Below are 26,063 nucleotides of genomic sequence, written 5' to 3' on the forward strand. Positions count from 1 at the left end.
TTATCCAAGATGAGGCTGGAATGGAATGCCAAACGGGGATTTCGAAAGCAATGCTTATGGAGAGCATGATCGTGGAAATTCACATGGCTTCTAGAAAAATGCCTTGATGAAGGCGCTTGTTTAGGATGATCAGATTACTTAGGCAATGTTATTTTAGAGGATTACAGTACAGAGGAAAGGAAAAGCACTGAAGTGAGGTATTGGCAACTCTTGTGGGTACAGCAGGAGATTTCAGAGGACCAGGGACAGCCAGGATTGATCATCTGTTGAGGGGGGTATTGACAAGCAACGTGTCAGGACAAAGGCAAATGGGCAAGATCTACAGTCCAAAGAATGTGTGCGACTAACATTCAGAGGTACTTGTTCTACTGGACACGTTAGCCATAGCTCAAACATTGCACAAAAAGTCACTATGAAGTGTCCTTGGAATATACGATTGTAATTGAAATAATTTTCTCATACATAAAGAACTTGTCATTGTCATTGTAGAGTGTCCCTTTTATGTGCATATTCAGGAGTGTGAAGACTTCAAAGCTAGGAAAAGGACACTAATAGTAAGCAACATTTATGACTTTAACAGAGCTGTCACTAACTCAATTTGGCACTGGGAGGAACATCAGCTGATAAAAACAAGCTTCAGAGTCTCCCCCTGGACAAAAACAGAAACGAGCTTATTGACAAAAAGAAAAATCTATTTCTGTTCCCCGGATTCAAGAAGCATGTTCTAGCCATTGCTGAGCATTCTGGGGTTGAATTGAGGGTCGGGGTAAGGCACGATCACCACCACGGAGCCACGGAAGAGGAAAGGCTTTTCCTAGTGGTCATCTGGCACACTGCTCTTTTGACACAATGGAAAGTGGAGGCATGCAACTATGATTTTGTTTTGTTTTACTGTGCTAGTTGTAGGGCGTTACTAGTGGCCTAAATCAGAGACCAAGCAGCCAATGTAGACAGGAAGTGAGAGTAGGTTTGTGCTGGGAGGGAACCCTTCCACCCCCCCCCCCCCCCCCCTGCCTGCTCATGTAGTCATATTCACATAGCACATACATGCAGTCACGAAACCACAAATCTTGTACAGAGCGCCTGTGTTGCTGCAGCGGGATGGCGGTCAGATGCATGCATCCTCTGCTGTGCAGGAGCTCTGCACTGCTGCAGGAAGTAGAGGCTGAGGAGGTACGAGTCCACACGTGCAGCACAACCACCTTGGAAGCCCAAGCCTTTAATGTTTTCAGTGTTGTTGCTTAAAGTCTGCTTGCTTTGTCTGTTAGAGGTCCTGTTATCAGGAAGTGTGCTTGAGGGGGCGCCGTCTCTGAGGTTCTGGATAGTGGTGTTGGTTCTGGATGGTGGTGGTCGGAGGAACGGGGTGGGGTGGGTTGGGTCTTCAGGTCTCAAAGTACTTGTAGATGGCTGTGACATAAGTCATGACACTCTGCCAGTCAGGTCTCTCTGTGTGCACCATTTCACCAATGTCCTGAGAGAGGGGGAGAAAGAGAGAGAGAGAGAGAGAGAGAGGGAGGGAGGGACAATGAAAGGTGTGTGCATTGAGAGAAATGAGAAGATTGGACGGGAGAAGAGAAGAGACAGCAGACAATGCAAGAGGGATGGAGTAAAAAAAGGAAAAAAAACAGCAGGTGAGTGGCAGTGATGAACAATGGTGTGTCACTCAGGGACACAGACCAGGGTGACCACAGTCTGTGCGACGCCAACCGTAAATAAGCCCAGCGCCCCTGTCTGTGTGTGTGTGTGAGCACATAGTCTTTTAAGGTCATGACGCCTAGACAGTTTCAGGAGTCAGGAGAATGCTTACGTCTTTCCTCTTGACGCAGTTGCGCCTCTCCCCTGCCCAAATAAAGGCTACACATTCTCACAGTATAACCAGTAGGATCTAAACATGTCGTTAATAGCAGCAGGTAGGTGTGCGGTGAAGTATTTATGAAGGGGCCGAGTTGAACACTAACCAGTGTGGACTTGATCCCCACGCTCTCCGCAGCCTGGAAGGCCAGGGTGAAATTTCTCCTCTGTGGACGAAGCAGAAGTGATACCGACATTCAGAAGGACTGTTTATTGTTTGATCAAAATGGAAATACACACATGTAGATTCAGAATGTATTTTGTTAACCGGTGTCAGAGCCTGCGTGTGTGTGTTTGTGTGATTGTGCGTGAGTGCGTGTATACAGATGTGCGTGCGGTGAGCAGACACCGGACCTTGTCCTGGCTGGTGAGCTCCTGGTAGGGGATATGCGCTGGGAGGTATGTGTGGAGGACCGCACAGAACGCCAGACCGTCGTTCCAGCTACTGCTGAAGTTAGTGATGTCAATGTTCTGGAGAAAGAAGCAAGGAGAGAAAGAGAGAGTGAGTGTGTGAAGGCTTAAATAAATAAAGCCAGACAAACATCAGTAAATATAATCATTTGGGCATCCATCTGCTATAATCAAACAAGATGTTAACGACCGTCTAGTGTTGTAACTCAAGCGCTGTCAAAATGAATACTCTACTATCTGGGATTCTGATAAAGCCATCTGAAACAATCAGCCGTTAAATTGTATTTTTTTGTGGAAAGCCCAATGTTGATCTGCCGAAGGCCAACAAAGCAGTGGATCTGTGTGACACTGCGGTCTTGTTTGTTATTGTCTCCTGAGCACCAGAGTGGATGCTTATCAGGTCTTTATTGACTCACTGTCTGCCAAACAACTGAGAAAATACAACAACCATATGTGTTTGTTTGCCGAATGTCAACCACTCAGATGACAGGAGAGGTCCTGCTCGTAGGGAGTGGCTTATGGTGGTTGTGTGTATGCACGGCTGTGTGTGTACTAGCTGTGTGTGTACGGCTGTGTGTGCACGTGTGCCACGTATGTTTACATCCTGCTTTATTGCTGTGTTTGCTCAAGGATAATGTATCTGCACTGTCATTCACTCAAACGCACACACACACACGCACACGCATACACACACGCACACACTCAAATGAGTTGGCGTTTGGCAAAGGCTAGTGGGCATTGTCATCTCTTTATGGCGCACTCTTGGAGCTGCAAGAGACATGTTTTCATGCAGACAAATGTGTGTATGAAGAGGCTTCAGCTGGCCGATGCGGTCATTTCTGAAACACACTCCAGGGGCTTTGGAGAGTGACTTCTAATGGCTGCCTAATGGAAACTTGAGCATTTATGATTGGAGCCAACTACTGCACAAACAGTACCAGGAGGGTTACTTTTGAAATGTGTTCCAGTACAGATAACAGAATACATGTTCTAAAATGTTAATTTTAATTGTAACTGTATCCTTATACAGTTACTCATATTTTGTGTTCTAAATACGTAATGCCGTTACGTGTATTGCGTCACTTCCCAACACTGTGCACAGAAGTGTTATGCGTGAACAAAGTTCCCAGGCCATTGACTGATAGTGTCAGGAATGGGAAACTGAAAGGGAAATCTTCAATTCTTCAAAATTCTAATTCTTCAAAATGATTCAGCCGAGAACTAATGTAATGGCCTGTCACAAGGAATGCTTGCATGTGGGAATTAAACTATGACATAAGACTATCAGCAATTAAAAACACAATGCATGATTTTAGGAGTTTCAACAACCAGATGTGAATATTTATAATAACATTATTATTTTTTTAAACTATCTTAAATGTGCCAACTGGCTTGCATGAAACATACAAAAGAATCATGAACCATTTGTTAAGTTCAAGCACAGAAAATGACAGACAACCTCTCAGTCTATGAATTAGATGCAAAGACACAAAAGCAGTCAATCCTGCACATGAACTTGGAGAACAACATCTTGCATGCAAACAAACAACTTTATAGGCCGGTCATAACAGTCTAATTAGTGTCCAATGCCTGGTTTTATATCGTCGTTAAAACTAGACATGATCTCTACAGATGGGAAGGGAATTGAAGCAAAGATGCATACTAAGGTGTTCTGAGTCATTTCCCTGCTGGGTGAACCAGAGCTCTGCGAAAAGTCACACTAGGGCAAACACCACCAGGAGTGGATGGTGAAAATTGCTCCAGCCATTGGGCAGCAGGAAAGGAAATGGAGACTGAGCAGGAGACCGTTGTGTAAGGACGGCTAGCTGATCCCAGATCAGCGGGAGAGCCGAGAGCTGAGCGAGAGTCTCTGTGGCACTGTTCTCATCACAGGCTCCACAGAGGGCCTCCTGCAGGCTCTAATCTCCTGTCATCACAACTCAAGAGCCAGAGGGGAGGGAGAGATTGAACAATTCACAACTCCTGCTCTCGCCATCTCACACAGTGTCATGGATGTGTATGATCAGATTAAAATGGCAGCCATCCACAGACACAGCACCACATAAAAGGCAGATACAGATCAACAAACAATACAACATCTTCATTCAGTCAACAAGGAATCATGTAGTTAGTCAAACTTGAAACTACAAATTGAGTTTCTGCCCACTACCTTACTAGGAGCTTATCAGCAGAAACTCTACAGACCTTTGAGTACACACATTGGTGATGACCTCACGGGTCTGAGTTCATCGAGGGCACCCACACACTCATTAGAGGTACACACCTACAGGGTACACACACTGGCGATTACTTCATGGGTCTGGGTTCATCGAGGGCACCCACACACTCATTAGAGGTGCCAGACCTGAGTCCTGCTCTCATGCTGTGTGTGTGACAGTGACATCATCCCACAGCGTACCCTTCTAGAAGGTTCCTCAAAGTTAAGATCTCAAAAGAAAGCAACAGATATGCTGCTGCTCCCAGCTCCAGAACGGAAAGCATTTATTTGCAGCACATGTGTGTGTTGAAATCATGCTGGAACAAGATGTGAGGAATGAATTGATTACATGCTCTACATTCAGACTAACCTTACAACTCAAGATTCACAAGAAAAACACAGACACACATTTCACACAAGCAGCATTCCCTCACCAATGGAAAATTTGCCCTATAAAATTCCACCTTGTCGTACAGTGACAAAGCCAGCATCTGCAGTGGATCATCAGCATTTTCTGCTAAATGATTCCCTTGAGCTAGCTGGCTTGCAGCGGAGAGCATTCATCATGGCAAACATTAAAACTAGCGGTACAATATGTGCTATGGACATTCTCTGACGTTCTGGAACATTCCACTGTTCTCAGACACTCAACCCACTACTGAACACTCCATAACAACATTCTGTCTTGGGCGTGAAGGCCATAGGCCCAGACAGAGGGCTTGGGGTCACATGACCTTAACTGAGCAGTCATAAAATCAGCAGAAAAAACGAAAACCCGTCCATCCTTCCTTCTGCAGCGGACACATCAGCTAACTGGGTACTGAATGGCAACCACCAGCTCACGAAGGCAACGAAAACACTCTCATCATGGAAACTGCATGTATGCAGAATACATCCGATTTATTAGCTTCACCTCTCCACATCCATCAGGTATACCAGACCGTGTCAGCCAACTTTCCATCCAGTGACAAAAACACAAACAGCAGAAAAACAGAAAACACATGCCTTCACTCAAGTGACCAGTCTAACTTCTTGGAACACGCTAATGTCCTCGCAAACGCTCTATGTTGCTACGGAGTCAATGAGTCATGCAAACAACGGAGACACACATGTTACGCACACAAACACACAGCCGCTCCTGAGCCTCTCTGGTGGTGCTGGTGATTGGAGCGGTAATGGGAAGCGTTTGTGTGTGTGTGTGTGTACGTAAGAGCAGGAAAGGCCATGTGGAGCGCATGAAAGATAATTTGTGTGGAAACGGGGGGAGAAAAAAAAGAGAAGGAGAAGAAGAGGCAGAAAACAGGAGAAGAAGAGGGAAGAGAGGCCTGGACGAGTGGCGCTGCGCGGTGACTCAGAGAGAGCAGAGCACTCTAAGCACACGGCCAGAGCACTTGGAGTGAACACATTACCGTCACCGTGCCCATTATCATTCATCATATGAGAGAGGGAGACAGAGAGGGGGAGAAGGAAAGAAAGAAAGAAAGAAAGACAGGCAGAATACAGACGAAGGAAGTAGGGAGAGGGAGAGAGAGAGACAGAGGGAAAGAGATGGTATATTGCTGGATCAAAAGCTTGCATAATAGGATTTTAAGCTGGCAAGAAAGGTGGACTGCCCTTGCATTGAGAAGGACAACAAAGAGAGACCTCAAGGTACCATTAATCTAGAGTGACTTTTAAGTGGAACAAGGCAACCTAAAAATACCTCCCCCTGGAAAAGGTGACCTAAAATGCAGATTTCTCTCCCATGACCCCACGGAACCCCTTGTGAGACGCACTCCTTCCTGATTGGCCAAGCCCGGGCCACTGACCCCCGCTGTCTGTGTGTGTCTGTGTGTGTGTGTGTGTGTGTGTGTGTGGGGTGTGTGTGTGTGTGTGGACGGGCAGTAAAATCTGGCACACTTCCTAGAAGGTGCCAGCCTCAATGGGAACCACGGCAACGCGGCAGGGCTGCTCGATCGTCTTGGCTGATCAGTAAACACATTAAGGGCCAGTGAGGGAAATGACAGAAGAGAGAGGAAGGAAGCAGTCTGCAGCTCACATGGCTAGAAAAAACACTTTCATTCTCTCTCTCCATCACTCGGTGTGTGTGTGTGTGTGTGTGTGTGTGTGTGTGTGTGTGTGTGTGTGTGTGTGTGTGTGTGTGTGTGTGTGTGTGTGTGTGTGTGTGTGTGTGGTCCTCTTGGCAACACCTCTGACCAGTGTGGGCCTGACTACAGCTTCAGGAAATGCTGGGTTATGATTAGTAGTCTAGGTGCACTCCCGTTGCATTTGAATATCAATGGCCATCCAATGCAGTAATTTGATAAATACAAGAGTGCATGAAACATAATGCATGAAGAGCTCTCTAAACTCTCCATCTCAACAGTAACCTCAGACTGTTTGCATGTGGGTCATGTTTGTGTGTTTGGATGTCTGCATACCGGATAACCTTCTGTCTTCTTCTGACACCACTTCAGCAGAGCGTTCCTCTTAGAGCCGCCATATTCCCTGGACAGGGCTGCCAGGGGGTCTTTCCTCTCCTCCCTTAAACACAAACACACACACACACACACACACACACACACACACACACACACACACAAAGTTATTAACTGTGGATCTCTCTAATACCACAACAACAATCAATACAGCCCCCTAAATTCCACAACAAGCCCATCATTATTTGACCCACTACACTCAGTGTGTGACATGGCCCAGTCATCCAGGCTGTTATTACACAGACAGGCCGTCATGCTGCCCGCTGGACTCCCTGAGGCTGAGGCAGTGATGATAAGCTTATCATAACTGATGCATATTTAACACTGCTACTGCTCTCGGTGCGTCATGGCCTTGCATGGAATGATGAGGGGGGAAAAAAATGACATCAATAATTGAGAGAGGGGGAGAATGATGGATGCAAGGGAACATACTGGAGGCTTAGAGGAGGGGTCTTTTGGGGAAGCATAAAGAGGGAAATAAAGATAAAGGGGTGACCCAGGCAGGGTCTCTCCTTTCTGCCCATTTAGCTGCTACCTGCACTGTATGCCCATTCAGCGTGCACTAAGGGCCGGGATCGAATTACAGCGATTGTGATGCACTCTCTCTCTCTCTCTCTCTCTCTCTCTCTCTCAAACAGCCGCCCACACCCGCTCATCTCGACCCTCCTGAAAAGCATTCATCTCGGAGCAGCCTTCCCATCATTCCTGGGCTCTGATAATGCGCCAGTCACCGCCATGAGAAAGTGGATACCTGCCGTTACGCAACACCAAGCATCTATAGCCAGTGCATAGCCAGCCGGGGTAAAAACCTGTTGACAAACCTCATTCATGTAGTACTCATGAGGCTCCACTGAGGACAGTTATCTGAGAGTTACTGTACCAGGCACTGGAGCTCTTACCGTCATGGCCGCAACAGACGGGAAGAAGACAGATTAAGACATTCACTGATAGGCAGACAGGCAGATGGACAGGGAGATAAACGGGCAGATCCAGACTGACAGAAACAGGTGTGAGGGTATTAGCAGGAAGCCAGACAGGAAGTCAGACAGGAAGTGACAGACACAGAGACATGAGTTGATTCTCGACATGAGTTGACAGAGAAGGTGGGTGACGAGAAAGATTGCAGACAAATATAGACAGACACACATTCAAGTCGGAAAAGGAAAATGAAAAGGCAAATAGAAAAAGCAGAAGTGAAGCGCTACAAAGTGTGAACAACAACCTCTTATTTGGACACTCCAAACAGCTCATCCCAAAGCCCTCAGACTACACAAGTATATCCGAGTATTGTATTGGACAGATAATGTTATGATAATTCTGTGACCTGCACTCCACTTTGGGAGATTACACTATGTGTAGGACAACACTGACTAAGTTTGTACAGAATTTCACTTGGTGCACTTGGGGACATTTTATAATCCTAAAATATTTCAAAATGTAATAGCAATAACTTGATCATATTTACTGATTAGGGTCAATTATGTTCCATTCTTCAACAAATCAATCAGCCTCCACTGCTTGGGTTGTTTACTGCTACGCAGCACACAGTTAGAAATGTTGGTTGTTGTTAGTGAGAGTTAGATGCTCACAGTTCACTATCTTCCAGTTGCAGGCAATTTATTTTGATCCAGTTTCAGGCAATTGCCTTTGTATTGTTGCAGCTGCAATTGCACTGACGTTACAGCCCCATGGCTTGCCTGATTAACACAGGGCCAGGTGTTTTTGTTACATACCTTAAGCGTCCTCTGGTTGTGGGTGTGACTGATGCTGTGGGGGAGGCGCTAGAGGTGAGTGACAGCTGAGGGGAGGCGGATCCAAGTGTAATCAGGGGGGTCGAGCCAGTGTTTTCTGTGACGGACAGGTCTCTCTTCAGCTCCTCACTGCTCCGTCGAGATACTGACAAACATAACAGGGCCGTCAACAAACACTCATACACATTTAGACAAATACACACAACAACAACAACAATAATAAATATAGCTGCAAGCAGCGATGGCGGTTTCCTCCTCCAGACATTGCAAACCAGGGAAAAATGTTTTTTTTGTGACAATTTGTCACTGTATAGAAAAATCCATGCTGCAGACTTGCCTCCTACCGGAGGAAACCTAATAATAATAATAAAACCCCAAATGCAAAACACACCTGAGATGGACTTGGAAGCAGAGCCCGGACGTGTGCCTGGTGGAGCACGGAGAAGGTGGTCTCCTGCTGGGTTTCCATGCACACACACACACAAACACACACACACACACACACACACACGCGCACACACACACACACACACAGAGAAAGATGCACACACACACACACATGCACACTTAATGTAACCATCCTCGCGTTATGAGCCACTGTATAGGCTCAGTGTTTTATTCAAACTGTATTATTTGGTGAGATATTAAAGTGAAGGGGCTAGAGGCCTGAGGTAGGCTGACGTTTGCATAATAACAAAATGGTGGAACACCCACACAGCACAACAACACACACCCAAGGGCCGCACAAAGCAGCTCTCTACATGAGTAGCTGCCGGATTTTGGCTACCGATGAATGCTGAATTGTTTTGTGTTGGGATTTGTCTGTGCAAGACAGTGTCCATACAACCAAACACTTGGTATACACTTGGATTCTGACCCAGCCCTCTTGAACCCTAATTCAGTAAACAGTAGAGTGGTTTGTGTGCCTAAGCCGTGTGTATATGGACACACATATGGTATGGTTTGTGTAAGATCTGAGGTGAGCAGTGGACACCTGTTTCAGATTCCTAAGAGAGTATTCACATCTGCTTTTGTGTGTGTGTGTGTGTGTGTGTGTGTGTGTGTGTGTGTGTGTGTATGTGTGGGGCCCAGTGGAGTGTGAGGGATGAAGAACATACCTTGGATACTGAGGTCTGAGTAGCTTGATCTCTTGTCCACCAGAGAGGAGAGGGGTTTGGGCGTGGATGCAGAGTGCCTCTGAAAACAAACAGAGCACAGTTCAAGGCGATGTCCACGCATCATAAATATCCTAACCCTAATTTAGAGTTACGCAAACCTGTGTGTGCGCATTAATGCACAGCCAACCCAAAATGGAGGGCAAAGGTTGCATTGAGGAGAGGCACACAGTTTGGCACAGCGTGTTATGGACAAACTTCCTAGACAGTGGAGGGTTTTAGAGATACTGAATTGAGACTTCCTGCTCATATAAATTGCTGTGAAAAAGTGACCAAGCCCACATGAAACATTTGAGCAATAAAGTGCTATAAATATGACGGCAATTACTTAGCTTTAAAACAGCGAATAACACGCAATCATAAGGCAGTGTTTGTTCTAAACCAACAATGCTCATATTCATCACGCAGTCGAAATGAGTGGGATTCGATGCCCTGTGGTCATGTAGGGCATCACGTCTGCTGGGACGCTTACGCACACTCCCTAACTTAATTACACGCAGATGGTCCGCGCCGCTCCTCAGAGGTATGCCAAGCATTCAGCTCTGTGGGGCATCCTGGCTTTACTGTGCAGTCTCAGTCAGACGCTTGGGCCAGCGTCTTCCTTTTTCGGATCATTACCGAAGTGAAATCAAATGAAATCATCAGTCAGATTGAGGGAATGTAGAGACACATCCTTGCAGCAGACGTGCCTAATTAAACAGACTGTGTCTCACGGTCATCGATTTCACCAGACTGAGAATGGAGATATGTGGGTGAACATGAAATCTGGTAAGGCGTATTATACGCAAGTTCACCAAAACATTGAACGCCAGTAAGTTCATGGAATAGTTTGAATGTTTTTTTGTCTATATCCAGTATCAATAAAGAGACTAATTTCCCCTAGAGTTGGGTGAATCTCTAATGGTATGGACTCTCAGAGCAAACTGTGTTCTAGCCCGTCATATAGACTATACGTTCATCCCGCCCCCTCCACCTTCCTCATATATAAGCCCAGATGCATGGAGACATACTGCTGAATATTTCATCTTTAATAAACCTGCGTGACCTTCCTGAAAGAAAGGTCACGCATTTTCCTGTGCACTGCTTTTATGAACATCAAAATGAGCAGCCATGACAGACTGTAGCGCTTCCTGGTCATATGAATCTTGCTGGGAGAAGATTGCCCTTCGGTGATTCTTATTCATGGACCAAACTCGTTGAATTTCATAACTGAACTCTCTTCCTGAAGGTCATATTTGGTACAGTCCGTGTCCTGGAGCTACAATCCACGAGGACAGCTACACCACTATCCACCCTGGTCGAGAGGACTCGACATGGTCCAGAGAGTCCTGTCACTCTCTCCCAGAGACAAAAACAGGGGAATTCAGACCCTGGTCCTAGAGAAAACAACTATAAATATCCCCTTTTCTTTTTCATTTCTGAGCACAAACATCCTATTTTGTCCCATGAAGGTGGGCTTGAAAATAAAGCGTGTACTGAGATCCATAGCCATCGGCAGAGGACCTCTGTCCAGAAGCGCTCACTGGAGAAAAAAGGGGAAACCCACAAGCGTCCGGTCACACTTCTGCTGTTCTCTTCTCAATCCACACAGTGAGAGGCTCTGCAGTTTAAGTGGCTTAAGTGCAAGCTTTTTGGGGAGAGAGACGCACCAATAAACAGGAGTGGGAGAGTGAGCTCAATGGCAGCAGCGGAAGCAGCACCAGTAGTGTGTGTAGGCTACTGTGTGAGCATGCATCCACTCCATCTGCTGACTCCATTAGGATGTCAAGCCACATTGATTACACTTACAAACAAAAGGTCATGAGGTGAGTTTGTCACGTAAACCCACACTATGAGGAGTTTACAACGGACAATGAAATGAATTGAATCCAAGTTCAGGAACTTGTGTCTTATGGCATTTCCCTAAACAACAATGGACCGGCCTCCCCCTACGAGCTTCATGCAAGAATACTTCCTTTCATAACACCATGGCTACCATATCATGTCAGGTTTATGCTCACAGAGATAAAGGCAACAGACACAGGAATCCACTGTACCTTCCTGTCTTATGACCTTCCATGTGGTTCAGTTGCGAGGGGAGGGATGCCATATGATTCGCAGTGGACTCAGGCCAGCTTGTACTAGCTGACTTCTCCCTCTCAAAAAAGCAAGTATGTTATTCTTGTCTGATCCATATGTGTTGCTGGTTCAAGTCCGCCAACCCAATGCAGAAAAAAAGACTTTCTTACTCGAGAGACGTTTAATGTACACCATTCTTCTAGTGCAAATGTGAGGCTTCTACTACTTGTCTGAGATGGCTTTGCAGATTAAGACTATTGTTGATATGAGTTAACACACATACCATAGGACTAAAATCAAATCTCTGTGTCTTCCTCACATTCAGGTAGACTAAGTCTCTACAGGTGAAGTCATGACCACGACCACGACCTTGACTATGACCTTTTGACCCCTGTGACCTAAGCTCACCTGTATGGGAGAGATGGCAGCAGCTGGAGGGGTCTTCAGAGGGCTCGGACTCAGGGGGGTGCGAGTAATGGATGCTGTGGCAACGGCAGGCACAACAGCGGTGGCGGGTCCTGATAACAGCGGACACGAGTGAACACACACACACACACACACACACACACACACACACACACACACACACACACACACACACACACACACACACACACACACACACACACACACACACACACACACACACACACACACACACACACACACACACACACACACACAAAATTAATATAACACACTTGTTATTAAAAACTAAGGGGAACAAATGTGATTAGAAAGTCAGATCTGTGTATGGCTTCTCTGTCATTGTATTGCAGAGCATCTCAGACTTGCTATTTGTAAGCACGTGTGTGTGTAAAAGTGTGACTAAGTGTGTGTGTGTGTGTGTGTGTGTGTGTGTGTGTGTGTGTGTGTGTGTGTGAGAGAGAGAGTTGAAGTCTTTTCACCTTCACACTGCAAGGAGTTGTCAAAGCTCTTGATGAGTGTTTTGACGGTGGGCGACGGCTCAGAGGAGGTGGAGGAGCGACGGCTGAGACCCATGCCCTGCCTCAGCGCAGCTAGGTCCCTCTCCACAGCGTTCATGTAGTTATACACACGCCCACGCTCCTCACCCTGCCTGGAACACACACACACACACACACACACACACACACACACACACACATTACACACACATTACACATTACACATAAAAACAAACAAACGCATGCACAGTTATGCAGGTTTATTTTGATACATATATTTGTAGAATTAGCCAACCAAAAAAACGCCTGAGTTCATCTCTGGGACATTGTAAATACAGTATGCGCCGAGCACAAAAGTAAACTTAAAATTAAACACACATATGCTTTGGCACAAACACACACTTTCAGTTCCACTTTCGTGCAGTCTTACTTGCGGTTCTTGACCTCGTCCAGCTCTTTGTTCATCTTCTCATTCTTCTCCTGAGCTTCAAGCAGGCGCCGTCGCAAGTCCCCAATCTCCTCCTGAGCCTCAGACTTAATGTCGTTAGCAATGACCACTGCAGTCTGCAGGTCTGACTGAAACTGCCGCCACTCAGCAGACTCCTCCTGTAAACACACACACACACACACACGCACACACACACACACACACACCTGATATTCTAAAAACTCCACATGGATATGGTCATCCTGCACATTACAAAAGGCTTCCTCTAGATGATCAACATGAATTAGTAAGGCATACAAACCCGTATTTTGCGATTGAGGATTTTAATCTCCTTATCCATATCATATCTTTGGTCTGTTAGCTTCTTGATTGTATCTAAGAGACATGAAGAGAGACAATAATCAGCTCCACCTGCACTCAGAAATAGCCAAGGCCCATTCAGATAGCACCCTCTACTGGACAAATATATATAACAAACACAACACCAAAATAATAAATAAACAGATGTATAATATTTTTTATTTGATGAAGGGATAGAGTTATGAAGAAACCAGAGAAAAGACAACTGCCCGTGGAACTCACTCTCCAAATCCGACATGATGAGGTTGTCGTGGAGTTTGACGGCTCGGTGCTGTTCCACCTCATCCTCCAGCTCAAAGATGGTCTCCTTCATGTTGGAGATCTCCGTGTCCTTGTCCTGCAGATCCATCCGCTGCTTCTCCAGCGCACGCTTCTGCTCCGCCAGCTGATGCTGCACCTCACCGCGGAACGCCCCAAAGTCACCCTCCAGCTGTGTGGGGCACACAAGCACAAGCACAAACACATCAACACTGTGATAACAGAAGACAATATGACACATGTGGAATTCGCAGTGTTGGAACTTTTACGGTCTGACTATTTATGGTTGTCCGGTTTAATATCTACCATGACAGAATATAACCTTGTGTGTGCTGATGCTCTTGTGTCGACAGCTCACTGCTCCTCACCTTGCTGATGGCGTCGCGGAGCTGTGCTGCTTGGACTCTGGTGTGGTCCAGCTCCTCCTGCAGCTCCTCTGCCCGGTCCTCCGCCCGCTCCTTCTCCATCCTCTCGCTGTCCAGCAGGTGGCGTATGTCGCTCTTCTCCCCGGCCCCGTGCATGGCCATCAGCTGGGCCACCCTCTGCCTTTCCTGCTCCAGCTGGGCCCGGCACCTGGCCAGCTCGGCCTGATCCCCACCAGACGCCACCCTGAGGGCGTCAAGCTCCATCCTCGCCATCTCCCTCTCCCGCCGCTCGCCATCGGCCACCCGCTCCGCCCGCTGCACCCGTTCCTTGAGTGCGGCCACCAGGCCCTGGGCGTCGGCGTTCTCGTGCTCGGCCATCTTGAGCGCGGCGCTCAGCTGCTGCTGCACCCCGAGGAGCTGCTCGCGCTCGCAGCGCGCTCCTTCTACGAGTTCGCCGTAGCGCCGCTCGAGCTCCACGTAGCGCCCGCTCTTGTGGGCGTCCAGGTCCTGGTCGCTGGCATACGGGACGCGGTGCTCGTCCAGCAGGCCTCGGAAAAGCTCCAACTGGCGCCCGTAGAGGTCCAGACGCTCGCCTTGCTGGCACAGCGAGTCCACCAGCAGGGCGCGCTCCTCGCCCAGCCGCTCGTTCTCGGTGCTGAGCTCCTGGGCGATCTGCTGCAGGTCGGCCAGCTCTTGCAGCGTGGCCTGGAGCTCCTCGGATGTGCTGTGCTGGTTCTCCTCCATCTGGTGGATGCGCTCTGTCAGGCAGGCCACTGACACCTCGCTGCCCTCGGCGCTGCTGCCCCGTCTTGAGCGGGAGGGGGACGAGCAGGACGGAAGACCACCTCCCTCCGACTCGGACGAAGAGACGGAGCGGGCGTCCAGTGCGTCGTCACTGGAGGTGGCAGGCTGGTAAACCTCGCTACACTCGCTGTCAGCCGCCTCAGGGGAAAGTGGACGCAGCCGCCGATGGTCAGCCAACAGGTCCTCTGTGGAGCCCCTGGCCGAGCCTTCTGCTGAAGATGCCAGGGTACCTCCGCTGCAACCTCCACTGCTGATGGTGGGGTCCGGGCTCAGGGAGGTGCAGCGAAGGACTTTATCTGGGCTATCCAGCCGCTGCTCCAGGGAGAAGCCCAGCGCATTGAGGCGGTCCTTCAGCATGCGGTTCTCACTCTTAAGCAGGTTGAGTTCCCCACGGATACCCTGGTTCTGGTCCTGCAAGAGCAGCAGTGTCGACTCCACATCGGCAGCACTGATCTGGGCAGTGGGCACTCTCTCCAGGGCGGGCTTCACCGCTGGAGCTCCATCCCCTTCACCGCTATTGGCCGCATCACCGCTGGCTTCCTCACCAACGCATTCAGCTTCATTTGGCTCAGGCTCACGCAGCCCAAGCTGGGTGCGCATGTTTCGTAGCTCAGCTCTCAGGTGGAGGAGCTCCAAGTCTTTGTTCTTGGCCAAGCCAAGCAGGTCTTTGACTCGGGCCTCCAGGAGGGCCTTCTGGCTGATCTGGCCCTCCGAGCGGGACTTGCTCATACCGGAATCGGACTCGGCCAGCTGACGGCAACGGGAGCGTTTAGGGAGAGCGGCTGGGTCAGACGGGCCCGAGGCCTTCTTGGTGGCACTGGCTCTGGAGCGTTCCCTCAGGCTCTCGCGGCTGGAGCCGGGCTCTTTCGATAGGGATGATGTACCACGTCTGCTCATGGAGCCTAATTGGAGACAAGAGGTGAGGATGAGACACACTTAAGGAAGATACTGTAACAGAGAGTCTGAGCAGGAAACAAAGTCAGAACTAGTAATACAAGGACAGAATGTGGAGTTGCCATTAGATACCCTCAATATAATCAAAGGACACCAGTTGACCACCAAAGAAAGTAAGAAGGGTCACCTGAGGTGGTCTTGGTCTTGATGTCTGGGTTACTGGTGCCGGGGTTGCCGGTCCTTTTGGTCTTGGCACCAGTGTTGGTTCCTACTGCAGCAGTGGTCACAGCTGGCAGATCATCACTGCTTCTTGTCTGGCAAAGGAGAGAGGTTCAAATAATTGACCAATCTGCACCAATAACCACATTTAATTGGGGTACATGCTAAATATCCACATGGCAGGTTACACCATAAAAAGGGGAATTTTACCTTCGATAGAGGTCCCGTAGTTGCAGTCTTTGCTGTGCTCTTGCCCCCTGTGCCCATGTTGTTGGCAGCACCCTCAGCTTTGCCTTTCTCGGCCAGTTGTGTTTTAGCACCCACTGCTGCCTTGGTGGTGGCAGCCACCGGCCTGCTCGCCTTTTTCATGCCGGGTTCCAGACTTTTGATACATTTACAGCGCAATCTGGGGGAATAAAAGCCAGTATGTGTTAGATTTAACCATGAGAATAAGGTCAGCATTCATAAATCTGTTTAAAGGACAGCTTGACATGCTCTGAAAACAGGACCTAGCGTATAATAAGGTTAGTATATTTGCTCCGGCTGTTGTTGTGTCTCTGCCCATCTGTACTGGCAGAAGTAGTATCAGCCTGCTTCTCTTGGCCCATAGTGCCATCACTCTTGACTGACTAAACCGACACCCTCAGGTTAGTGCCCAGAGGACCCCAGCACTGGTTCAACAGACCACCACTGGATGGTGGACTTGAGTCACATTGGTCATTATACATCAAAATATTAAGCAAGATGTAACCAGACTGAATATTTAATGAACAAAACAAGTGCATGCAGATCATCAGGCAAAGTCAAAATCAATTAGGGGATGCTTGACTCAAGAGACAACATGTGACAGAACACGGTCTTTATACTACATGCAACCGGCAACAATGCCATCTCAAAACTAAACATTAATAAGTAGTGACAATACAACAAGAACAATTCACTTTTGAAACACAAGCACTTAGGCTACATTCACATGGGTATCTGATGTCATTATGGCTCATTTATTTTTCCTGTTTATCTTCAAGCGCTCACAGCTCACAACGCTAATTACACGCCAGTTTACAAACAGTAGTAATCAAATTGTCAAGTGCTATGACTAGTAGATAAGTAGACACGATCCAGGCAGTCACTGGCAATTATCACTCCTTAAAGCATTCATTTTTTGTGGATTACGTTATTAGTGAGTGCTCCAGCAGTTTACCTCATCCCGGAAAAGGTGGTTTTCTTAGGAGAACACATTTCACTGACAAATAACTCTTAAGCGTGTCCAAAGTAGGATAACCTCAACAGTCCCCTAAAGCATTATGTTCAAACACGCGTTCTCTCACTCCCTCTTGTACACATTCACACAGGGTGTGAGGAAAACCGACAGCAGTTTGAACACACACAATCCATTTGATTGGAGGCTCCGGGCCGGACGGAGCTGCTTCTCTTATCACATCATCATGGGCGGAGGGCAAGAAAGGGAGAGAGAGAGGGAGAGGGAGAGGGGGGAAGAGAGGGGAGAGTAGACCATTTGGGCTGTGGCCTTAAAAGGCTTGCTTGGGGCAGACGGGCCGTTGCTGTCTGAAGAGGTCTGATAATGGTGCCCTGAGAAAACAAGCTGCAGGCTCAAGACCTCAAGATCACAAATCTATTTCTACATAGCCTGGTGGGCTTGCCATGGGAGTGTGTGTGCTTGTGAGAGAGAGAGAGAGGGACCAACACAGAGAGACATGGTGTGAGAAGGTGAATTCCCCCTTCGGTCCTTCACTCATGGCATGATATACAGCGCAGGATGAGGTATAGAATAATCTCCGTGTTGGTGGTCAGTCAGGAGTCAATACAATGATTATAGGGGGTAGACTTGGAACTTCTACCCAGAATCTCAGAACCTTCAAGCAAGCCCACAATTTTGACCTGGGGCAGAGCTGTCTGCACCTCCCAGAAGGGTCACCATATGCCCCCCCACATCCTAAAACAACACAACAGCCACACAACTGGGAATGTCTATCTCTGTCTCCTTTTTCTTTTTCTGCTGCTCTTGCTCTCTCTCTCGCTCCCTCTTTCTCTCCAACTTCCCTATGAAGTTGATCTGCCTCATCTGAAGACAAAACAAAAACAAAAAATAAAAAAACAATATCCTGGCTCAGTGGAGCGCACACAGGTCAAAACACCACGTGAGAGACCATTGCAGCCAGTCATGAGAAAAAGTTATTCAGTGAAACATATACGGACAACCATGTACTGATAACCTGTCTAGTCTCTGGATAATAGACTACAAAGAAATGACCAAGGCCACCAAAGACTTGATCTTCGTCAGGCCTAAAAGATGTGTGTGTGTGAGTCCAGGGTGCCTGCTGCTGGTATTTCCTCCTAAGAGGCCTGTCCAGACAACAACAGCCTGAAAAATCATAACGTAGCTGAGATTCCAGATGCCCTGAGGGAGAGAGGCCGGGGAGGATTCAAGGTAATAGGCCTATTCCTCAGCTGAAATAGGTTTGGGCAGCCAACACGTGCACAACACTGCTGCCAAACCGCCAGCCTTACACCGACTCACTCACACACACACACACAGAAAAGTACACAGTCTCACGTTCAAAACACTACTACACACTCGAGATGCAGCGGTACACAGAATTATGTCAAAATGTTAAGTACGCCCCCTACGGTTAAATTTGCACACGTGAATCGTGGTATAACGATGTCTGTCCTTTTCCTTTAATTTTTCAAAACTTGATTAAATATTGTTCTGCAGCCTACACGCAGTACATCAGATCCAAAGAAACATTTTCCTGGAGCCTATCAGCGCTTTGTGCACTGACAACACACTTTTGTTACACCTTTCCACCCAGTTTCATGGATCCTGAGCCGGTAGTAATCCTGCTTATAGACGGACAAACTAACAAACTGCACCAATAACATGACCTCCTTGGCAGAGGCAATAACGAAAGCAGTGGGAGTAATATGCCAAAAATGTGCCGTCCTATTCGGTGGTTACTGACTCAGGATTATGTCACCTGATGAAACACACACATTTCAGCAGCAAAGCTCTGTGAAACCTAACAGACAGAAATTGAAACCAAATTCACACAGACTTCCTATCTAGCTTCCTCCACTGATAGTTGGACCTCCAGAGCAAGTCACTTCATTTGTTATTAATGTTTACATCCAGAAGTTGAGACAGAAACCAGGCCTAGTCATTCATGTTACCATTTTTCTGAATAGAAGCTTTATCTAAAGGCTAAATAAATAGCTCACTGTTTAATGGGCCGAACCGTTGGCCCACTGGACCATCCCTACTACACACAGAGTATAAAAACCACACTATGATTACTAAGAGATATGCGATCACACACAATAAAACCATTGATGATGACTTTAAACACACACACACACACTTTTTCACATTCATTTCCATTAAAAATAAGGATTTATCCTTGAAAAGATAACTTTTTAAATCAGAATCTATCTGACAAACATTACAATCTTACTATGAAGAGCAATAACCTTCAGCTGTCACAAATAAACACATACTGATGCATAGCCAGGTGCAATGACGAACAATCACCACCTGTTCAGATGCGGGTTGAGACAACCTCTAATTTCACACACACGGACACGCACAAAAGATCATTTTGCTACACTGAAGAAGACATTGACTGAGGTAGTGTCCAATGCTTTCTCCATCTTTCGGTCTCTTTTGCCTGCACGATACACACACACACATTCCACAGAAAACGTAGTGCATGTTTTTAACAGCTGTATAGCTTAACACACTTACACCTGACACTGATTCACATTCCATTGTTTACATTCCAAGACCACTGAAATACCAACACTTAATGTAAAGCAGGTATTAACCCCCCCCCACACACACACACACACACACACACACACACACACACACACACACACACACACACACACACACACACACACACACACACACACACACACACACACACAGTTAGTTCACAGCAAGCCTTTTGAGGCTGAGGCTGAGGAGAAAGGGAGCACTTAATAGGTCTTTGTGTGAGTGCAGCGTAGAGGAACACAATTTGGCTGGTGCAATCTCAGCTTGTTTGTGTGCATGTTTGTGCGTGCGTGTGTGTGCGTGGTTCAAGCAGAAACATTGACATTGATTCCTCTTGTCTCGTTTTAGCTGTGTTGTGGAGCATACAGTGGTCCCAGACAATTCAAAATCTCTTGTATAAACACACTAAAATGTACTAGTCTGTCTCTAAAAACTAAGACAAATTAAAGATAGAGAATAAAATCTAGGGATACCATTTAGATCAAAATCATATCTTTGCAAAGTCTATCATAATACACTCCAAAGAAACTTATTTCTAAAAACTTTTCCAAAAACCCATATTTCTTTCACTATAATTGACTACAACACCAGGCAAGGAAAAAGAGATTGAAACTGAGTGACTGAAACTGAGGTTTTTCCTCACCATGGGACCACCTGTCTGTTCACAGGACAAAGGAATAATACTTTTTCACACACTCCAAACGACAAGTTCAACAGACAACCTTTTCCCCCGGCTTCAACAACAGTCACTTGGCTTCCACGCAGTCACAAACACACATTATTTTCCAAGCTAAGCTCACAAATAGCAGATGTTGTGCCTGCAAGTGTGTCGCATGTGTTAAAGTGGTTTGTGTGTTTATTTGCCTTTGAGGAAGAGACAGACATGCCAAATTGCTTCTCCTCGAGAGACTGTTTGGGGGGGGGGGGGGGGGGACACCTAATGCACAACACAGGGGGGAACGTTTCTTCGACCAGGCTGTTTTTTGAAGAACAGGAAAAACAGGGACTGTCTGTTTAGAGGTCACAATGGCAGGGAGGGCCACTGCAATAGCCAAGAGCACACAAATGGAACTTCCTGTTGACCTACTAAACGTCGACCTTCATCTTGACTTCTTTCAGTCCAGCCTCAACTTGTACTTGTACGCGATCTAAGAGCAGCAAATCACGCATGAAAGTCGTGTCTGCGAAAGCTCTTTACAACTTGCTCCCTTAGGGGAGGCCTTGAGGAAAAATATTTAGCATATTGTCCAGTGTTTCAGCTCTAGCACAAACTAGGAGGAGCTCCAGTGATATTGCCAAGAACTAGGGCCAAATTCAAGAGCCAATCCTAGGTGATGCTATTGTTTTTATAAGCTAGCCAAGATTTTTAAATCCACTCAGTTCCATACTGGGTGGATGTATTCACTGGAGTATTTCTACAGCGTGCATAAGGTGCTTTTCCACTGCAGGAACTCTGCATACTACCCAGGTGGGGCACATGTTTACAGGAACGGCTCTTTCGAGACCTTCGGACTTACAAGTGACATAGTCCAATATTTTGCTCTTCTGTCACAACGTGCCATGTGTCCTAACCCATTGTGAGTATGAAGGAGGCTGGGGCTGGGACATCAGACCCCACTGTTGAGCCTTTAGGAGGTGTTGTGTGCCTAATTCATGGAAACACCAAAGAAGGAAGGTGCCAACTTGAAAAGCCCAGTGAAATGCTCACAAAGGCATCTTTGTTGTTGTTAATTATCTAAGTATTGTTATGTATCAGTATGAAGGTTGGAGTGCACCCTGTTATAATACTTATGCTAGCTTATTTTGTATGAATAAGGTGAGAGTTGGCTGCTGTGGGAAGTCCCCAACAGCATGAATTTAACATTTCCTGTAAAATGCAATGGCTTCATTGGCAGCTGTAATTATTTAATAAATAAATATACCAGCACCATTATGATTAGTTGAAGCCTAGGCTATATTTCAGCTGACATTTTGCCTGTGTTCATTCACCGTTACCTCATCGAGCTACTATGTAGGCTATATTTTATTTGGCTGTATTCATCGCGTAACCTAGTAGATCCTGCAGATTTCAAAAATGGTGCTTGTTGTAAACTTCCACTCATGTCGCAATTAACCAATAACTGCAAGTGGAATGGAGCCCTTTCCAGGCCACACAAAATGTATTAGAACTTAATTCATCCCCAAAAACAGCCCTGAAAGAGGTCCTACACGGGGGCAGTTCCTTCAGTGGAAAACAGTCTAAAGATGCCAGTGCCCTAAAAACAGCCCATGAGTTCCTACAGTGAAAAACACAATATAAAAATACCAGTCCACCTCACACCTCACACCTCACACCTCACACACACACACACACACACACACACACACACACACACGCACACACACGCCTCTCTTTTACCTATTCCATGGGAATTTCATGTGGGCCCCATCTACTAGACTAGACAACCATCAATTACGGCAGAGGGGAAAACAGACTTCGGCCAGGAATGCTTTTCATTGGACTGCTGCAGAGGAAACTTTCACAGTTATCAGTCCCGTCAAATATCAAAACAGCCCCATGCTAGGCTGGCGCCACTCATACTCTCCACTCTAAAGAAGTGTTTTGCACCCAGATCAAGAGGAGACTGAAACAGGTGAGAACAGGCTATAAGTCATATTACATAAGAAAAGTCATAAGAGCACAGGGCCAGTGAGGAGCCTGGACTTGGAAGGTGCATTCCTTTGAGAAGAGCAGGGTTAAAGGGATTGAGGTTCCTGGACATACCGTCCTGAACAAATGAGAACTCCCCTCACTGTTCCAAAATAGAAGTTACTTGCTCAGAGATCTGTGAATTGCTGACATCAATGTTTTTTTCTTTTTATCTCAGAGAAGATGAAGACAGAGCTAATATTACAGGTTTGGTTGAAGTTCTTCAATGTTGTTCTGCAATCTCTTGACATTGACTTGACATTGAATCGATCCTATTGTGTTGTCATCTCAGTTCATTATCTGAACTTCCGTTATCTGACTCTCCGTAAACAACCATTTTGTTGTGGAGTTCCCCAACATATTGGGACGAATATCAAAGAAGACTAGAAACAATCTGGTCAACAAGCACAGAGGTTGCAGTATAAGAAGAGTTGGTCCAGGGCAAGGGGGGGGGGGGGGGTCCTGTTCAGAGGTGAATGTCCGGGAGACGGGGCCACATCTGGGTCAGGGCTCCCCCGCTGCGTCCGACGACCACTGTTTCCGCCCGACCTCGTTAAATCCAATAGCAGATATCTCAATCAAAGCTCCCAGAGGGGGGTACACTAATCTATAAATATGCTTTGGCAAGGGGGGGGGGGGGGGGCATTAACAAAATGCACACTGAGATTGAAAAAGCAATTCAAAATGCTAAAGTCCTATACTGACGGCATAGCTTGTCCTAAGCATGGTCAGGCAGTGATGCCTCAGTCAGTTAGGGGTTCACTCTTGCATTTCATATCAGCTAGCTGTACAGCCAGACAGAGTAGTCGCACTTCAAGGCATGTTTTTGTATTGGCATGCGGTAATACACCTAGTATAGAGAGAATAAGGGAAATAAGAGAGAGAGAGGGGGAGGGGGAGAGAGAGAGAGAGAGAGATCAAGAGAAAGAGAGATGCCCACTCTGAGGAGACCGTTCTTGGGCCAAAACCATGAACAAGCTTGTCATTAGGCTGTGTCCACAGACGGCCATGGTGGTGAAATGAGGTTCAGCTTGGAACAGCTTGATGGAAACCTCATGTGTGTGGTACAGGATAGATGGACAGGACAGTCGACACTTTAGCCAGTCTGTGTGCAAAGTCCTCTCTCTTGGGCAAATCAGCGGAGTCATGTGGCAGGGCTGGCACAGTTGGAATACACTCTGACACAGCTGTGCCAATGAATAAGGAGGGTTGAAAGATTGCAGGAAGGAGGTGATCATATCAGCCCAAGAAATTCCTTATGTCTATGTTGAAATATGGTAATCCCTTTCCTATGTGTATTATGCTCAACCATGAAACAACCCATTAACACACACACACAATCACAACCAAGACAAGATAGTACAATAAACATTGGCTATTATCTAAAACGCTCCCTGGACATCAAACTCCACCTTTTGCTCCTAAACATGACCCTATTCACTCTGTTCACAGTGAGTGTGACAGGGTCCCAAATGAAATGAATGCTGGATGGGCTGACATAATAGTGAGGTCACGCCTCCCCTGTGTTTGTCTACACAGGGATGAGGATGCCTAGGATGTTTTGGGACATTGTGAGGGGTGGAATGTGCTGTGCACTCTTAGAATCAACATGGGAGTTTACTAAACAGGCCTCACCCACGTTTAAAACTTGCTTTTTAGCTGCCAGTGCTATTCATATAGTGATAAAACAAAAAGAACATACATCCAAAGAACCATGTTCCATTATTCAAATAGGCATCATGAATGAGTGTAGCCTAGAAGGTTGACACAATAGAAAGTGTCAGTTAAGTCTTAAAAGGAGTCGTTTTTCAGAAAGTGAAAAATTTGGGTGGGAACCGAAACACACCGGTATGAGCTTTGGGCTCAGCTGGGTGGCCTGAACAATATTTGTCAGACCCATATAGGTTACCGCGAGGGCAAGCAAAATAAACTATTGACCAAAAGGGCTAGTTTCGAGTTCATAGGCAGTCCACCATACTGACTGAAGTGGGATGTCAAGACATTGGTTGGTTAACACTACTGCTAAAACATGCCCCGGAGAAGGTGGATTTATCCAAAAAGAGGGGTGGCACTGTCTACATAGCTTAACTGCAATCTCTAAGGTTTAACTTACTGCAGGGAACGGGTATCTGATGAGTGGATAGTCATTTATCACACCCCGAAAGTACTCATATGATCTTTATATCAAGGTTACAGTCATTTCTAGTCAATATTTCAGGTAAAGTTAGGCTTCAGGTTTAAGCCTAACGATACCCGGCAGACGTAAATCAAGGAAAAACAAGACACGACGCCAGACTAGCCAAAGCAAATTGCCGCTAATGACAAAATATACACAACCTAGGTTACTGAAAACAAGTTCGCCAGATCAAGCTACGTGTCAAAGCTAGGGTAAAACTAGGAAAACATTCAATCAGCGGGTTGTTTCACTTTTAATAACTGTTAGGCCCAGACATTATTGCCAGCATGCAAACAGCAGTACAGATAGCTAGTACAGACGGCTACAGAAGTCTCAAACACAAGACAGGCATTTTATCTACGTTACCTTAGTTTGTTCCCTTTCACCCTCAAAAAGATTATCTACAAGGAGAGATAACCGAGAGTACGCTCCTGTGTTGTTAAAATTTGCACACACCGCAAAGCAACCCGGCGACAGCATACGCTATCCATCTCTTGACAGGACTAGGGGAGAAGGGAATGTTTCTCAATTCTAGAGCGTTCGGCTCTCTGATCGTAGTGAAAACGCACGGAATTGTGGGATATCGACTCCCTGAACTCCCTGAAAGCCATCGCTAATGAGCTTCGCTCTGGATTGTCTTGAATGTGCACATCATTCAGCGTTACAAGCATACGTAGGTAGGCATATCCACTTACACTACCAGAATAGCATCACGTACTTACTGTTGGTTAATGGTCCTATTTCTGCCCCATTATTCAGTGGAACTATGCAGTCTATGCTACAGCAAATATTCTAATAAACACCAGGAAATTCAAAACTTAAGCACCTTCATCTGAAATAGAGTTGCATGTAATTTTACATAGCCTATACAAACAGAAGTAAAATCCTTAAGAAATCTAAATAAACCTATTTTGTTTTGCTGGAAACAAAGGTTGTTCTGTATGAAACTGTTACATTGATTTGAATAGATATAGCCTATGTTTAAGTTTAGATTGAAGGTCTGTAGGCCTATATAACATGTTTTTTTCTGAGGTCAATTAGTCATGGTGTGCACAATGATCTGCTTCAGGTCAAACACATGGCACAAAATAACATGGCAATAATGTGCAGTAACCCACTGAATGATGCCTAATGCCTAAAAATGTTCTTAGTTGTCTAAGCTACTATGACTATGAGAGGTTCCAAAC

General features: G+C 46.4%; 1 protein-coding gene across 1 annotated transcript; it reads right to left on the bottom strand.

Annotated features, from left to right (window-relative positions):
* Positions 1–1,349: 1,349 nt before the first annotated feature.
* specc1lb (sperm antigen with calponin homology and coiled-coil domains 1-like b) lies at positions 1,350–25,487 on the bottom strand (the record flags this gene model as incomplete). Its single annotated transcript, XM_080847771.1, is given in 17 exon segments — positions 1,350–1,471; positions 1,959–2,018; positions 2,206–2,322; positions 6,901–7,003; positions 8,691–8,853; positions 9,100–9,165; positions 9,827–9,905; positions 12,350–12,459; positions 12,850–13,019; positions 13,298–13,473; positions 13,617–13,690; positions 13,898–14,105; positions 14,302–16,004; positions 16,184–16,310; positions 16,426–16,621; positions 25,333–25,379; positions 25,383–25,487. Coding segments are annotated over 17 exon segments (3,594 nt in total). The 3' UTR covers positions 1,350–1,381.
* Between the last annotated feature and the right edge of the window lie 576 nt (positions 25,488–26,063).

Source organism: Sprattus sprattus (genome assembly GCF_963457725.1).
Source record: "Sprattus sprattus genome assembly, chromosome: 11".
In the NCBI taxonomy this organism is placed as follows: Eukaryota; Metazoa; Chordata; class Actinopteri; order Clupeiformes; family Clupeidae; genus Sprattus; species Sprattus sprattus.